Source organism: Pan troglodytes, chromosome 20, assembly GCF_028858775.2.
Source record: "Pan troglodytes isolate AG18354 chromosome 20, NHGRI_mPanTro3-v2.0_pri, whole genome shotgun sequence".
NCBI lineage: Eukaryota > Metazoa > Chordata > Mammalia > Primates > Hominidae > Pan > Pan troglodytes.
Window position 1 is genome coordinate 43394185 of NC_072418.2, and position 16046 is coordinate 43410230.

At 49.0% G+C, this 16046-nt stretch overlaps 1 protein-coding gene across 8 annotated transcripts in view; it reads right to left on the reverse strand.

Moving 5' to 3' along the window:
- AKT2 (AKT serine/threonine kinase 2) overlaps positions 1-16046 on the reverse strand; it is a 117786-nt gene that overhangs the window by 76591 nt on the left and 25149 nt on the right. For all 8 annotated transcript variants that reach the window (XM_024351378.3, XM_054674199.1, XM_024351377.3 and 5 more), the window contains one exon: positions 14755-15103. In XM_024351378.3, the coding sequence (XP_024207146.2) occupies positions 14755-15103 (349 nt within the window). The remainder of the gene's footprint in view (positions 1-14754; positions 15104-16046) is intronic.

Sequence of the window (16046 nt, forward strand, 5' to 3'; positions counted from 1 at the left end):
GCCCAGCCCCGGAAAGGCAACATTAAAGGACAACTTTGCTGTGATGAATTTAGGTGTTTTTGTTTTTGTTTTGAGATGGAGTCTCGCTCTGTCACCCAGGCTGGAGTGTAGTGGCACAATCTCAGCTCACTGCAATCTTTGCCCCCTGGGTTCAAGTGATTCTCCTGCCTCAGCCTCCCTAATAGCTGGGATTACGGGCATGCACCACCACACCCGGCTAATTTTTGTATTTTTAGTAGAGACGGGGTTTCGCCATGTTGGCCAGGCTGGTCTTGAACTCCTGACCTCAGGCGATCCACCTGCCTCAGCCTCCCAAAGTGCTAGGATTATAGGCATAAGCCACCACATCTGGCTGAATTTAAGTGCTCTGAGTCCCCTGCCTCAACCTGACACTGAAACTGATGCAAAACTCAGTCCTGAATTATGCAGTTTAACCAAAATAAAAGAGAGACATAAAGTGGCTGCTGATTATGTAGCTGAACCTACCAGCCATTATCACTGGAGGAGAAATCAGAATGTTCTTTAAACAAACCTGATTATTCTCAATACCCACTTTTATTTATTTGTTATTTGTTTGAAACAAGCAAATAAATAAAACAGGGTCTCACTCTGTCTCCCAGGCTGAAGTTCAGTAGCACGATCAGGGTTCACTGCAGCTTCAAACTCCTGGGCTCAGTCAATCCTCCCACCTCAACTTCCCGAGTAGCTGGGACTACAGGTGTGCACTACCATGCCTGGCTAATTTCTTGTATTTTTTGTAGAGAAGGGTTTCACCATGTTGCCCTGGCTGGTTTCAAACTCCTGGGCTCAAGGGATCCGCCCACCTCAGCTTCCCAGAGGGCTGGGATTACAGGCATGAGCCACTGTGGCTGGCCTCAATATCCGCTTTTAAATACATAAATGTTATAAACTCAAACTTATAAAACATAGAGACATTCCCTGTAACCCTGCAATTTTACTCCTAGGTATTTACCCTATGGATATGTTCACAGATGAGCAAAATATGGTATATACAAGAGGGACCATTTGTGATAGAAAAGGTCTTTGGAAAACACCTAAGTGTCCATAATTATAAGACTGGTTAAATACATCATGATATAGCCACATAGGAATAGAACAGATTTTTTTTTTTTTTTTTGAGACAGAATCTCACTCTGTCACCCAGGTTGGAGTGCAGTGGCACGACCTTGGCTCACTGCAACCTCCGCCTCCCAGGTTCAAGCAATTCTCATGCCTCAGCCTCCCAAATAGCTGGGATTACAGGCGTATGCCACTACACCTGACAAATTTTTGTGTTTTTAGTAAAGACAAGTTTTCGCCATGTTGGCCAGGCTGGTCTCAAACTCCTCACCTCAAGTGATCCGCCCGCCTCAGCCTCCCAAAGTGTTGGGATTACAGGCGTGAGCCACCACACCCAGAATAGAACATTTTACAAGAATACACAACAAAAGCACAGTGGCTCAAGCCTGTAATCCCAGCACTTTGGGAGGCCAAAGCAGGCAGATCGCTTGGGCCCAAGAGTTTGAGACTAGCCTGGGCAACATGGCCAGACCCTGTCTCTACAAAAAATTAAAAAATTAGCCGGGCATGTGCCTATAGTCCCAGCTACTTGGGAGGTTGAAGCAAGAGGATTACCTGAGCCCAGGAGGTCAAGGCTGCAGTAAGCTGTGATCATGCCACTGCACTCCAGCCTAGGCAGCACAGTGAGACCATGTTTCAAATAAACAAATAAATAAAAGTGGATATTGAAAATGATCAGGTTTGTTTGAAGAAAATTTTGATTTCTCCTCCAGTGATAATGGCTAGTAGGTTCAGCTACATAATCAGCAGCCACTTTATTTCTCTCTCTCTTTTTTTTTTTTTTTTGAGACACAGTCTCACTCTGTCACCCAGGCTGGTGTACGGTGGCTCGGTCTCAGCTCACTACAACCTCCAACTCCCAGGTTCAAGCGATTCTCCTGCCTCAGCCTGAGTAGCTGGGATTACAGGCATGCGCCACCACTCCTGGCTAATTTTTGTATTTTTAGTAGAGACGGGGTTTCTCCATGTTGGTCAGGCTGGTTTCGAACTTCTGACCTCAGGTGATCTGCCGGCCTCAGCCTCCCAAAGTGCTGGGATTACAGGCGGGAGCCACCGCGCCTCGCCTATTTCTCTCTTTTATTTTGGTTAAACCTTGCATAATTCAGGACTGATTTTTGCATCATTTGAGTGTCAAATTGAGGCAGGGGCTCAGAGCGCTTAAACCTAAATTCATCATAGGAAAGTTGTCCCTTGAAGTTGCCTTTCCTCCCCGCGAACATTTTACAGAGTACTTGCTCCTGGGTGGCAGAGCGACCTTATCTCAAAAAAAAAAAAAAAAAAAAAAGAATATGCAACAAAATATGCAGTTACTTTAAAAGGAGCTTTTTCCAATAAGGACACTAAATTAAATATGCTTAACATCATTAGCTATCAGAAAATGCAAATCAACACCACAGTAAGATGCCATTTAACACCCACTAGGACAACTATAATCAAAAAGTCAGATACTAGTAAGTGTTGGTGAGGATGTGGAGAAAATGGGACCCTCATATACTGCTGGTGGAAATGTAAGATCATACAGCTGATGGAAAACAGTCTGGCAGTTCTTCAGATGGTTAAAAATAGAATTATCATATGACCCAACAATTCTACTCCTAGGGTATATACCCAAGAGAATTGAAAACATATGTCTACACAGAATACTTGTACCTGAATATTGATAGCATTATTCACAATAGCCCAAAAGTATAAACAACCCAAATGTCCATCAACTCATAGATAAACAAATGTAATACATCCATACAATGGAATATTATTTAGCCGATAAAGGAATGAAACTCTGATACATGCCTGGTGACAGAGTGAGACTCCATCTCAAAAAAAAAAAAGGAATACAGGCCAGCCACGGTGGCTCACATGTATAATCCCAGTGCTTTCAGAGGCTGAGGCAGGCAGGAGGATCACTTGAGCACAGGAGTTCAAGACCAGCCTGGGCTGGAGTGCAGTGCCATGATCTCAGGTTCAAGCGATTCTCGTGCCTCAGCCTCCCAAGTACCTGGGATCACAGGTGTGTGCCACCACACCCCGCTAATTTTTGTATTTTTAGTAGAGATGGAGTTTCACCATGTTGGCCAGGGTAGTCTCGAACTCCTGACCTGAGGTGATCCGCCCACCTCGGCCTTCCAAAGTGCTGGGATTAAACATGTGAGCCACCGCACCCAGCCGAATTGTTCACTTTAAATTAGTGAATTGTCTGATACATGAATTATATCTCAGTAGAGCTGTTTTTCTAAAAGCTCGTTATGTACTAATATAAAACAATCTCCAAGGTATATTAAGTGAAAAAAGCAAAGTGTAAAACTATTAGATATGTAACCATCTGAGTAAGAAAATATAATTATGTTTGTAAATATACAGATATTTCTGGGGGAACTCATAAAACTCCAGTAACACTGACTGCCTCTGGAGAGGGGAACTGGATGACTGACGGACCCAGAGTAGAAGCAGAATTGTTATTTTTAAAATAAGAGATGCCCAAAAATACATAAAAATTAACACAATGAATACCATGTGCCTACCGCCCAGTTTTAAAAACCATTACACCAGGCGCAGTGGCTCACACCTATAATCCCAGCACTTTGGAAGGCCGAGGTGAGCGGATTGCTTGAGTCCAGGACTTCAAGACCAGCCTGGGCAACATAGCAAGCCCCCTTCTCTACAAAAAAACCTGCAAAAATTGGGCCGGGCGCAGTGGCTCACGACTGCAATCCCAGCACTTTGGGAGGCCGAGGCGGGCGGATCACCTGAGGTTGGGAGTTTGAGACCAGCCTGACCAACACGGAGAAACCCCGTCTCTACTAAAAATACAAAAAAACTAGCCGGGCATGGTGGCGCATGCCTGTAATCTCAGCTACTTGGGAGGCTGAGGCAGGAGAATCGCTTGAACCCGGGAGGCACAGGTTGCGGTGAGCCAAAATCGCGCCATTGCACTCCAGCCTGGGCAACAAGAGCAAAACTCGGTCTCAAAAAAAAAAAAAAATTAGCCAAACATGGTGGCACGCACCTGTAGTCCCAGATACTCAGGAGGCTGAGGTGGGAGGATCACTTGACCCTGAGAGGCGGAGAGTGCAGTGAGTTGAGATTGCACCACTGCAGTCTAGCCTGGGCGACAGAGCAAGACCCTATCTCAAAAAATAATAATAATAAATAAAAATAAAAAATAAACACAAGGAGCCCCACTGTCTTACCCCACACCTTGCGCTTTCACAGGCTCACACTTCCTTCAGGTGGCGGAGTCCCTCACATGATGCAGTGAAGGGAGATGTGGAGTCTTGCTGGGTCGCCCAGGCTGGAGTGCAGTGGCACAATCTCGGCTCACTGCAATGTCTGCCTCCTGGGTTCAAGCGACTCTCCTGCCTCAGCCTCCTGAGCAGCTGGGACTACAGGCCTATACCATCACGCCTGGCTACATTTTTGTATTTTTAGTAGAGACAGCGTTTCACCATGTTGGCCAGGCTGGTCTGGAACTCCTGACCTCAAGTGATCCACCTGCTTTGGCCTCCCAAAATGCAGGGATTACAGGCGTGAGCCACCATGCCCGGCCCAATTTGCTTTTTTCACTCAGTGTTTTAGTTTATTCATATTGATATGTGCAACATTAGTTCATTTTCACTGATGTACACTATCCCACATCCAATATGTAAAACATAATGCATCCAACATTGGTGTCTTATTTTCCAACATGACCACAATGCGAGTTCTCATCCCACATGCTCTTCTTACAAGGAGATGTTGACTTCCTCTTACTGAGAAGTGGGATCTATCATGCCTCCTCCTGAATCTGATGGGCCAGTGACTGTGGCAGAAGTGAAGCCCTGTGGCTTCCAATGCTAGGTTAGAAAAGGCCATACAGGGCTGGGCATGGTGGCTCACGCCTGTAATCCCAGCACTTTGGGAGGCCGAGGTGGTCGGATCACGAGGTCAGGAGATCGAGACTATCCTGGCCAATATGGTGAAACCCCATCTCTACTAAAAATACAAAAAATTAGCCGGGCATGGTGGCGGGCGCCTGTAGTCCCAGCTACTTGGGAGGATGAGGCAGGAGAATGGCGTGAACCCGGGAGGCGGAGCTTGCAGTGAGCTGAGATCGCGCCACTGCACTCCAGCCTGGGCGACAGAGCGAGACTCCATCTCAAAAAAAAAAAAAAAAGAAAAGGCCATACAGTTTCCTCTGGCTCTCAAGAAGCTCCTTCTTGAAACCCAGCTGCCATGCTGTAAGGAAGCACAGGCCACAGGAAGAAGTCATGTGTAGGCATTCTGGCTGGCAGCCCAAGCTGGGCCCCAGATAAGTGCCAGTACTGGTTAACCACCAGGTATCTGAGGAAGTTTTAAGACGACACCAACCTCAGCCAACATCTTACTAAAATCACATGAGCGCCCCCAAGTGATAACAGCCTAATTAAGTCCAGTCAACCCCTGGGACTATAAGAGATAATAAAATGATTGTTAATTTAAGCCACTAAGTTTTGGGGTGATTAGTGATGCATTAGGTAACTGGAACAACTATGCCACAATCTGTCCATTCTCCAGTTGCTGGATATTTGTTTCCACATTTATGCTATTACAAACAGCACTGCTGTGAACATTCTCATACATGTCTTTTGCATGTACGTGGAAGTTTCTCCAGGGTATATATTTGCTAGGAGAGTAACTGCTGGGTTGGAAAGTGTGTCACCTTCAACTTTACCACAACCTACCAAACTATTTTCCAAGATGGTTGGTACCAGCTTACATTCCATCAGCAAAGTATATCCTCCCATTACTCCAAATCTTCCCTAACACTTGAGACTTAAGGTTTTTGCCAGTCTACTGGGTGCACAATGGTCTTATTTCATATCCTTTTAAGGACTGGAATTTTGTACTGTTCCCATGAATTAATCTAAAATAAGTGCTTAAACCTATAGTAATGTTGCTTTTTTAAATTTTTTATTTTTTCGAGACAGGGGCTCACTCTGTTGCCCAGGCTAGAGTGCAGTGTCGTGATCACAGCTCACTGCAGCTTCTACCTGTTGCGCTCAAGTGATCCTCCTGCCTCAGCCACCCAAGCAGCTGGGACTACAGCCATGCGCCACCACGCCGAGCTAATTTTTAAATTTTTTGTAGAGATGGAGTTTCACCATGTTGCCCAGTCTGGTCTGGAACTCCTGGGCTGAAGAGATCTGCCTGCCTTGGCCTCCCCAAGTGTTGGGATTACAGGCATGAGCCACCATGCCCAGCCCGCTTTTCCTTTTTAAGAATGATTTACACATTGGGGTTCCATATTAAGGCTTCATTTTCTAAAATGGAGTTGTCACTGGTATGATGGCTCATGCCTATAATTCCTACAATTACAGGCAAGAGGCAGGAGGATCATCTGAGTCCAGGAGTTCAAGGCTGCAGTAAGCTACGATTGTGCCTCTGCAATCTGGCCTGGGTGACAGACCAAGATCCTGTCTCCATAATCCCAGCTACTCGGGAGGCAGAGGCTGCAGTGAGATTACACCACTGCACTCTGGCCTGGGCAACAGAGGGAGACTCTGTCTCAAAAAAAAAAAAAAAAGGTATAGAAAAAAAGAAGGGAGGCTCCAGTAGCAGCCAAGCACATCTCATGCCTAGATCTTGGTTTCCACCACTGTTCTGCAATGAAAAGGACCAGGCTCCTTGGAAAAATTGTTGGCTCCAGGACTGCGGCAGGAAATATACAAGATGAGCCTGCAGCATCTCTAGAGCCTGAAAGTAAGGACACAGTAAAAACAAAAACAAGGCTGGGTGCGGTGGTTCACGCCTATAATCCCAGCACTTTGGGAGGCTGAGGCGGGCGGATCACCTAAGGTCAGGAGTTCGAGACCAGCCTGGCCAATGTGGTGAAACCCCATCTCTATTAAAAATACAAAAATTAGCCAGGCATCGTGGCATGTGCCTGTAATCCCAGCTACTCAGGAGGCTAAGGCAGGAGAATCGCTTGAACTCAGGAGGCGGAGGTTGTGGTGAGCTGAGATTGCACCATTGCACTCCAGCCTGGGCAACAAGAACGAAACTCCGTCTCAAAAACAAAAACAATGGGAGTATAACAAGTCAAAGGGACTCTGGAACCAACTGAAAGAGCTCCCCATGGCCAAAGTCAGACTAATGTGAGTGACAAAATAAAGAAAGTAACGTTGGATGATAACCTCAAATACAAAGTAAATACCCCTGAGTCCAAACTCATAAAAATAAATGACTAAGTTACTAAATGAGGAGAAGAGACACATTTCCTTTGCAGAAGAATTCCAAATAATTTATGTAAATCCCTTGCCCCGAAGGAGATGGAGCATAAACCCCCCCAACTCCTTACATGCGGGCTGTGCAGTGAATTCCTTCCAAAGAGGACAAGGTGTAAAGGGAGAAAGAAGAGTAGCTTTACAAAGTGGAGAAACTTGACAAACAGGTGATCAGGACGAACAAAAACAGTGGTGAATCATGTGGTCAGTGTGTACCCTTGATATGTGATGAAATGACACTTCCCCTTTGAGGTCTTCCTCCAAAAAACACGTAACTCCAGTGTAATCATGAGAAAAATATCAGACAAATCCCAGCTGAGGGGCATCCCATAATATGTCTGACCGGAACTCTTCAAAACTATCAAAGTAGGCATCAAAACCAAAGAAAGTCTGAGCAACTGCCCTAGCCAAGAGGAACCTAAGGAGACATGACAACTCCTTACTTGTCAATATAAATGTCTGGAGCCAGAATGTTATCAAATTTGATAACATAATGTCATATGAGATCCTGGAACAGTAAAATACATTAGGCAAAACTAAGGCAATCTGAATAAACTATAGACTTTAGTTAATACTAATGGATCGATATTATTTCATTAATTGTGACAAACGTACCACCCCAATGTCAGATGTCATTAATATTAGGAGTAACTGAGCGTGGGGTATACAGCAGCTCTCTGCACTATCTTCTCAATTTTTTCTGCAACTCTAAAACTATTCTAAGGCCAGGTGTGGTGGCTCATGCCTGTAATCCCAACATTTTGGGAGGCTGAGGTGAGTACATTGCTTGAGCTCAGGAATTTGAGACCAGCTAGGGCAATATAGTGAGACCTCATCTCTACAAGAAAAAAAACAACTGGCCGGGCATAGTGGCTCACGCCTGTAATCCCAGCACTTTGGGAGGCCGAAGTGAGCAAATCACCTGAGGTCAGGAATTCGAGACCAGCCTGGTTAACACGGTGAAACCCCATATCTACTAAAAATAAAAAAATTAGCCAGGCGTGGTGGCGCATGCCTGTAATCCCAGCTACTCAGGAGGCTGAGGCAGGAGAATTGCTTGAACCCGGCAGACGGAGGCTACAGTGAGCCGAGATCACCCCACTGCACTCCAGCCTGGGCGAGAGAGTGACACTCCATCTCAAAAAAAAAAAAAAAAAAAAATTTAAATTAAAAAATTAGCTGAGCATGGTGGCAGGTGCCCGTAGCCCCAGGTACTCAGGAGGCTGAGGCAATAGGATCACTTGAGCCTGGTAGGTGGAGGCTACAGTGAGCTGGGATCATACCACTGCACTCCAGTCTGGGTGACAGAGCAAGCCCCTATCTATAAATGAATAAATAAAGCTGTTCTAAAAATAAAGTCTATTACAAAAAAAAAAGAGAGAGAGAGAGAGAGAGAGATTTAGCCCTGATTTTGCAAAGGGAAATGTCTCCTCTGCTCCAGGACCCCGACAGGCCTTCAAAGTTGGGTCTATAGTTGCAGCACTCGCCAAACTAACTCAGGTCAGATGCCCAAAGGAGGGGTGGAGGTGGCTGCAGCTCAACTCTTGGCTCATCTCAGCAGCAGGGGGCTTGGGCACTGGAGAAAGGGGGGCTGAGGCTGGCCCAGGCCTTGGCCACTTGCCACAGATACTGCTAGTTTGCATCTGGCTTTAGTATCTACTGATGTGGGCTAGCAGAGGAAGGGATGTGTCCAGAGGTGGCCTTGTCTCAGGGCGACCATCCACACAGAATCACTCTGCTGGGCTGCTGCAGGTCTGGTTCTGCAATTCAGCATGAGCCCTGGGCTCGCTGCACCACCATTTCCTCATCCGTTTATGGGATGAGAATAGGAAGACCCTGCCTTTTATGATGTTGCCCTCAGGATTCGACAAGTCCAACAACTTAGCCAAGCGTTGATTTAGTACTTCCTGGCACACAGGTGGTAGTCAACGTTAGCTCTCAGCATCCCCTGACCCAACTCCTCCAGCGGTCTCCAGCTGGAAGAGTCCAACTGCTCTTCATTCCTTTATGAAATGGGGTGGTCACTGTGTAAATAAATCACCTGAAGGATGCCAATCATCTTGGAGGAGAGGCTAGTTCAGATCTGCAATGGACTCATCACCAGTATTTGCACTTAAATAATGTAATGTAATAATGTGTTCTTCGAAGTCACCCCTGAATTGATCCCATGTGTAAGGAAAATTGTTCATTCTAGGACTACTTGTAATAGCACGAGGTAGGAAGCAACCTGAATTTCCTTCAAAAAGGAACTGGTTAAATAAATTAGACTACTAAGACACGTGTATGCTTGTACATGGATCCTATATGCTCCTCTGCTGTGTGTGTGTGTGTGTGTGTGTCTGTGTGTACATCTCACTGGAAAGATTACACAAGAAATTGGTTAACATTTGTAGTCTCTGAGGAAGGGACTAGGGGGCTAGGAGACATGGGAAGATACTTTTCACTGTAGAGACTTTTGTATCTTTTGCATTTTGAACCATGTGAATGTATTCTTAATTTTTTTTTTTTTTTTTCGAGACAGAGTCTTGCTCTGTTGCCCAAGTGGAGTGCAGTGGTGCGATCACAGCTCACTGCAGCCTCAACCTCCTGGGCTCAAGGGATCCTCCCACCTCAGCCTTACAAGTAGCTGGGAATACAGGCATGAGCCACCAAACGTGGCTGTGAATGTATTATTTATGCTCAAAAATGCCTAACAGACAGGGCATGGTGGCTCATGCCTGTAATCCCAACACTTTGGAAAGCTGAGATGGGAGGATTGCTTGAGACTAGTAGTTTGAGACCAGCCTGGGCAACATAGAAAGACCCTGTCTCTAAAAAACTAAAAGTAAAAAGTGCTTATTGGAATCAGTGAAAAAAAAAAATCTACCCTGTGGGTCATGGCTGTTGGGGCGGGCTCGGGAGAACTGCCAAGTCAAATGTATAACGGGTGGGCCACTGTGACTCCGGAGCAACTGGGAGGTGGAGGCAGCATCAGCTCAGGTCACAAGGATGTGGCTCTCAAGGCGAGCAGCATCCTAGCTGCAAATGCTTCCTAGGACAAGCCAATAAGGTTGGTGCGGACATCTACACATGGACAACTCTAGAGAGTCCAAATCCACTGGGTTTTTTTTGTTTTTTTTTTTTGTTTTTTTTTTTGAGACAGTCTCACTCTGTCGCCCAGGCTGGAGTATAGTGGTATGATCTCTGCTCGCTGCAACCTCCGCCTCCTGGGTTCAAGTGATTCTCGTGTCTCAGCCTCCCAAGTAGCTGTGATTACAGGCGTGCACCAACACACTGGCCAATTTTTGTATTTTTAATAGAGATGGGGTTTTGCCATGTTGGCCAGGCTGGTCCCGAACTCCTGACTTCCAAGTGATCCACCTGCCTCAGCCTCCCAAAGTGCTGGGATTACAGGCGTAAGCCACCATGCCAGGTCCAAAATCACTGTCTTAAGACCTCCGCCTTGACCCTTCTCCAAAAGGGCTATGTTTCAAATCTGCTATCAAGGCAGCCCAGGTGGCTGGGTGCAGTGGCTCATGTCTGTAATCCCAGCACTTTGGGAGGCCGGTGAGAGAGGATCACTTGATCCCAAGAGTTCGAGCCCAGCATAGGGTACATAGTGAGACCTCGTCTCCATAAAATATAAAATAAAATAAAAATTTTTTAAAGGCACCACAGGGTAGGGATTAAGGGGCAAGGATCCTGAAGTCTGCTCCCTGGGGTCAAACTCAGTCCTGCCACCCGCCAGCTGGGTGAGGCCTTCAGTAGTTAACTCCCCTCTCTGTGCCTCTGTAAAGCGCAACAATAAGAGAATCTCCCTGGCACAGCTAAACCCTGTGTGGTAAATTACCTATATATGTTTTTATATCATTGCAGTTCCTATTACACATTGAGAAATTACCATGGCTCTTAAATTTAGCAACTGGAACTCTTCCAGTTCACCCCAGCAGTTGTTAAAATTACCTATGAAGTGGAATCAGAGGAAATTATTAGGAAACAAAGAATGCTGAAGCTCAGCAGGGAAAGTGCGCATGTGTGAGCTCTTCCTGGTGGCAATGACCTGAAGGGGCGGCCCCTGGAATCTGAGGGCCAGCATTTGCTGTCCTTTGAGGTCAGGCCTCAGCCAGTCTCAGGAGGGTCTAGCCTGGGCCCCCACAGAGAAAGGCATCTATTACTGCTCTCTACAGCTGTCCCTCATCCTGAAGTCCAGCCCTTCACGGCCCATCCCCAGTGCCTGGGACACTGCATGACACACAGTCGGCCCCCAATATGACGTAACTGAAAAACTGAAAATAACGGATTTAGGAAGATGAAAGAAGTTCTGGAGATGGATGATGGCGAAGGGTACACAACAGTGTGAAAGTACTTAATGCCACTGAATGGTACAGTTTAAAATAGTTAAAATGGGCCAGGCGCGGTGGCTCACACCTGTAATCCCAGCACTTTGGGAGGCTGAGGCGGGCGGATCACCTAAGGTCAGGAGTTCGAGACCAGCCTGGCCAACGTGGTAAAACCCCATCTACTAAAAATATGAAAATTAGCTGGGAGTGGTGGCAGGTGCCTGTAATCCCAGCTACCAGGGAGGCTGAGGCAGGAGAATAGCTGGAACCCTGGAGGTGGAGGTTTCAGTGAGCCAAGATCATGACATTGTCCTCCAGCCTGGGCAACAAGAGCAAAACTCTAACTCAAAAAAAAAAAAAAAAAAACAATAAAAATAAAATAAAATGGTTAAAATTGTAAATTTCACATGAGGTATATTTTCCCACAATGAAAATAAATAAATAAACGGATGAGATCTAGTCTCATCTTTACCTGCTGTCTCATTAATTCTCCTCCAACCCCCTGACCTCTCCTAGGCTGTCTCTTTTTGTCAGTTCCTGTTCTCTAAACAGGGAAAGGGCCCCAGATTCCCTCCTGGGTTCCCTCCAATCTCTATGATCCCTTTCCAGCTGGTATTACCAGGCCCTTGGCTTTTTTTTTTTTGAGATGGAGTCTCGCTCTTGTTGCCTAGGCTGGAGTGCAGTGGCACAATCTCAGCTCACTGCAACCTCCACCTCCCGGGTTCAAGCGATCCTCCTGCCTCAGCCTCCTAAGTAGCTGGGATTACAGGCACCTGTCACCACACCCGGCTAATTTTTGTATTTTTAGTAGAGACGGGGTTTCACCATCTTGGGCAGGCTGGTCTCAAACTCCTGACCTTGTGATCCACCCGCCTTGGCCTCCCAAACTGCTGGGATTACAAGCGTAAGCCACCACGCCCAGCCAAGGCCCTTGGCTTTGATTCCAGCTGTACCATGCGCACTGTCAGCAGCCATGAACCCCCAGCCCAGGTGTCCGCCTGAGCCCCAGCGGGGACCCTAACAGGCGCAATGCAGTCAGAACACAGCTCCCTCTTCCTTGACCTTCCTCCCGTCTCCCCTTCTCTGTTAACAGCCGTTCCCCCAGATGCTCCGGTCTAACATCTAGGCGGGCCCTATGATTCTCATCTTCTCTAGCCCCAACTTCCAACCCATCAGCACATCCCACAGCTCTTCCTCCAAAGCACACCCTAAGCAGCCCAAGCGGCCCTCTTCCCTGCTCCCCACTGCCATGCCCTCGCAGCCATCCTGGCTTCCTGCCTGGACTGCTGCAGTGGCATCCACCCCAGCCCTCCCAGCCATTCCTTCTCCTCACAGAAGCCAGAGCGATGATCCTAAATGAAACTCAGCTCAGCACATCCCAGCTCCAAATCCTCCCAATCCAGCACTCCCGGGTCACTGTGCACACTCCTCCTCCTTGATCACAACACCCCCAGCCACCTAGCCCCTGCCCACCCACCTCTGCCTCATGCTGGAGGCAGGGCCCGCCCTCACTCACAGCCACCAGCCTTCTTCCTGTTCCTTGTCCCACCTCAGCACCTCTGCCCCTGGCTGTCCCTCTGCCTGAAAGCTCTCCTCCTGAACTTCATGAAGCCACATTCCCAACTTGGCCTCCATGTCACCCCTTCTGCAAGGCCTTCCTATCCACAACCACTGAAGTGGCCCTGGCCACTTTCTCCCACTCCTCAGATTCCTTGGCCAGCACCACCGCTTTACCTACACCCCATCCCTGGAGAGGCCCTGCTCACTACCTGCTACCAGCTCCTAGGACAGGCCTGGCTCAGGGGCGCTGTGCAGCAGGGAGGGGTGGGCGACCAAACCAGTGGAAACTCATGGTCTCACAAACGGAGCCCATCATTTGGAAAGGTGCCAACAAGCAGGTGAAATCCATGGGGGGAGGGGATAGAGTGACAAAACCACTACGGCTTATTGGGGGCAGGGGGCGGCCTAACTGAATGGTGACTGTGGCCATTACTCCCCTTGACTCAGGGCTTGCAGCAGGGACATGGACCATGTGTGTGCAGGAAGCCTGACCTTTAGAGACACAGCCCAATCCTCTGCTAGCATCCCCAGCCCAGCTGCGCATAGTGTGAAACAGTCCTGCAACTCACCCTGAAGGAGGGGGGGAAATGATTTGAAAGTCACAAAAATATATTAAAACAGCAGCTGTCTTCACTCTAGGCACTGGCCTCCCTTCCCAGTGCCCCTTGCCCGCCACCCGCCATACACTTTCAGAGACAGATGCCCAGGGCAGGAAAACGGATGCGCCTCAGCCGCAGCCCAGGGTCTGGAGAGGTCCCTCCAGCCTGGGAGTAGAGGGCGGCTAACAGTCTCAACAGGCTCGACGCCACCGCCGACGAGGGGGCCGCTGGGAGGCCGGAGGTACAGGAGGGTCGGGCAGGACGCAGCGGACAGTCGGGCCTTGCCACGGGGACAGAAAACAGAAGAGAAATGAACAAAGTGAAGACAGGGAGAGAGAGAAGTCACAGCAGTGGGGGGAGGCGCAGAGGAGTGAGGGAGGTCAGTGGTGAGTGGGGGAAGGGAGGCCCACCAGGTGACACCCACTCAGTTGAGGGGGACAGGGAGGCTGATGAGCTGGGGTCTGAGGCAGCAGACCCTGCTCAGGGGAAGAAGGGGAATGTAGGAGAGGAAGAGGCCCCCTGGCACTTGGGAGAGGTAGAAAAGTGGGTTCTGCCAAGGCCACAGCCAGAGAAGAAAGCACAGAGGACATGAGAGAAGGGGAGTCCTGGAGCGGGCCAGGCCAGCTGCGACGACCATCCCAGGCTAGGAGAAATGGGGTGATCCCCCGAATGCTCGGGCCTAGCTCTAGAGCCCGAGGGAGACAAGCTGTGTCATCCAGGAGCTGGTGGGAGGCGTGATGAAGCCAGGAGCCTGGGGCGGCCAGGGCAGATGCCCGCGGGCTCTGCTGCCTGCACCCCGCCCACAGGTGGGCTAGAAGGTCCTGCGGCCCAGTCTTTTGAACACGCTCACAGTGCCCGCGTGGTCCATCTGGGCACCAAGGCCCTCGCTGGAGCTGCTCCCCCGGGGCCCCACCAGAGTCCTCTTAATGGTGACCTTGACCTCGGCTGAGGACTTACTCTTGGTGCTGGTGACCTGGCTGTCCTGGGCCTCGGGCACAAGGGCAGCTGCGCCCAGTCTCTTGATGATGCTGACTTTAGACAAGGACTCCGGCTTCCTCTCAGGCCCAGACCGTGAGGAAAGCGCCAGGCGCCGCAGTGTCGGGGCAGCGGCCGTTGTCGCTGAGCTTGTGGCCTTGGCTTTGACAGTCAGTGCTGGCTGGGGACTGGCCTTGGCTGGGCCCCGTCCTAGCTTCTTCAGGACCCCGGCATACTGCAAGACAGAGCTGCTGCTGTCATTGTCGCTGTCCCAAGCCAGATCCTCGTCCGTTTCTGGGGTGGCCCCCAGGCGGCTGAAGACTCCTGTGGGCTGTGGAGGTCAGAGACAGGATGAATGAGTCACTGAGTCACTCAACACACATTCATGGAGAGCTGCTTCCTCTGTGCCTGGCCTCCTGGGACTCACAGTTGGGAGAAACACCCATCACTGACACCCCAGATAGTGGCGAGAGCCATGATGGGGGAGTCCAGGGTACTGGAGGAGCCCAGAGGAAGTACCTGACCTTCCTAGAAGTTCAGGGAGGGCGCCCTGAGAGGGGGGACATCTGAGCTGGAAGTAGGTCTAAGAAAGAGGGAAGAGGACGGGAGTCCCGCACAAAGGGAATGTCATTTGCAAGGTCAATAGGTGGGCATGAGTGGAGTGGAGAGATTAATCTGGTCATTCACTCCACGAATATTTTGAGTCCCAACTCTATATTGTACCTGGACCTAGGCCGGCAGTGCTAGGGACACAGTGATGACCAAGACAGCCTCAGCGCTGCCCTCATGGGGCTCACAGTCCAGTGGGGAAGAGAGGCTTGGCATCAGAAATGACACAAATAATTCTGCAAGAATGACAGTAACACATTCTAGACGGAGAAGGACAGCTGGAGGGCAGAAGACAGGGGTGGCTCCTCATCAGTCCAGAGGAACTTTCCCTGAGGCACCAACTTTGAAGCCAGGCCCTCCAAGATGAATTAGCAAAGAAAAGAGCATGTGCTATGCCCTGAAGGCAGGAAGCATAATCCTATGTATTGAGCACTCACTATGTGCTTAGCTCTTCATAGGGCTGGAACTTCCAGCCACATGATCCCGAGTGTTCCCATCCTCCTCATGGTAAGATTCTTGGAAGTGAGCAAGCCCGAGTTGCTGCACCCTGCAGAGCAGGACACTGGCAGGCAGGAAACGCAGCTGGGGGGCTCTGCAATAGTTCACCAACAGGTGCCGCACACCCCAGCACCATGCGGGGATGATCTTAACCCTACAGCCATCCT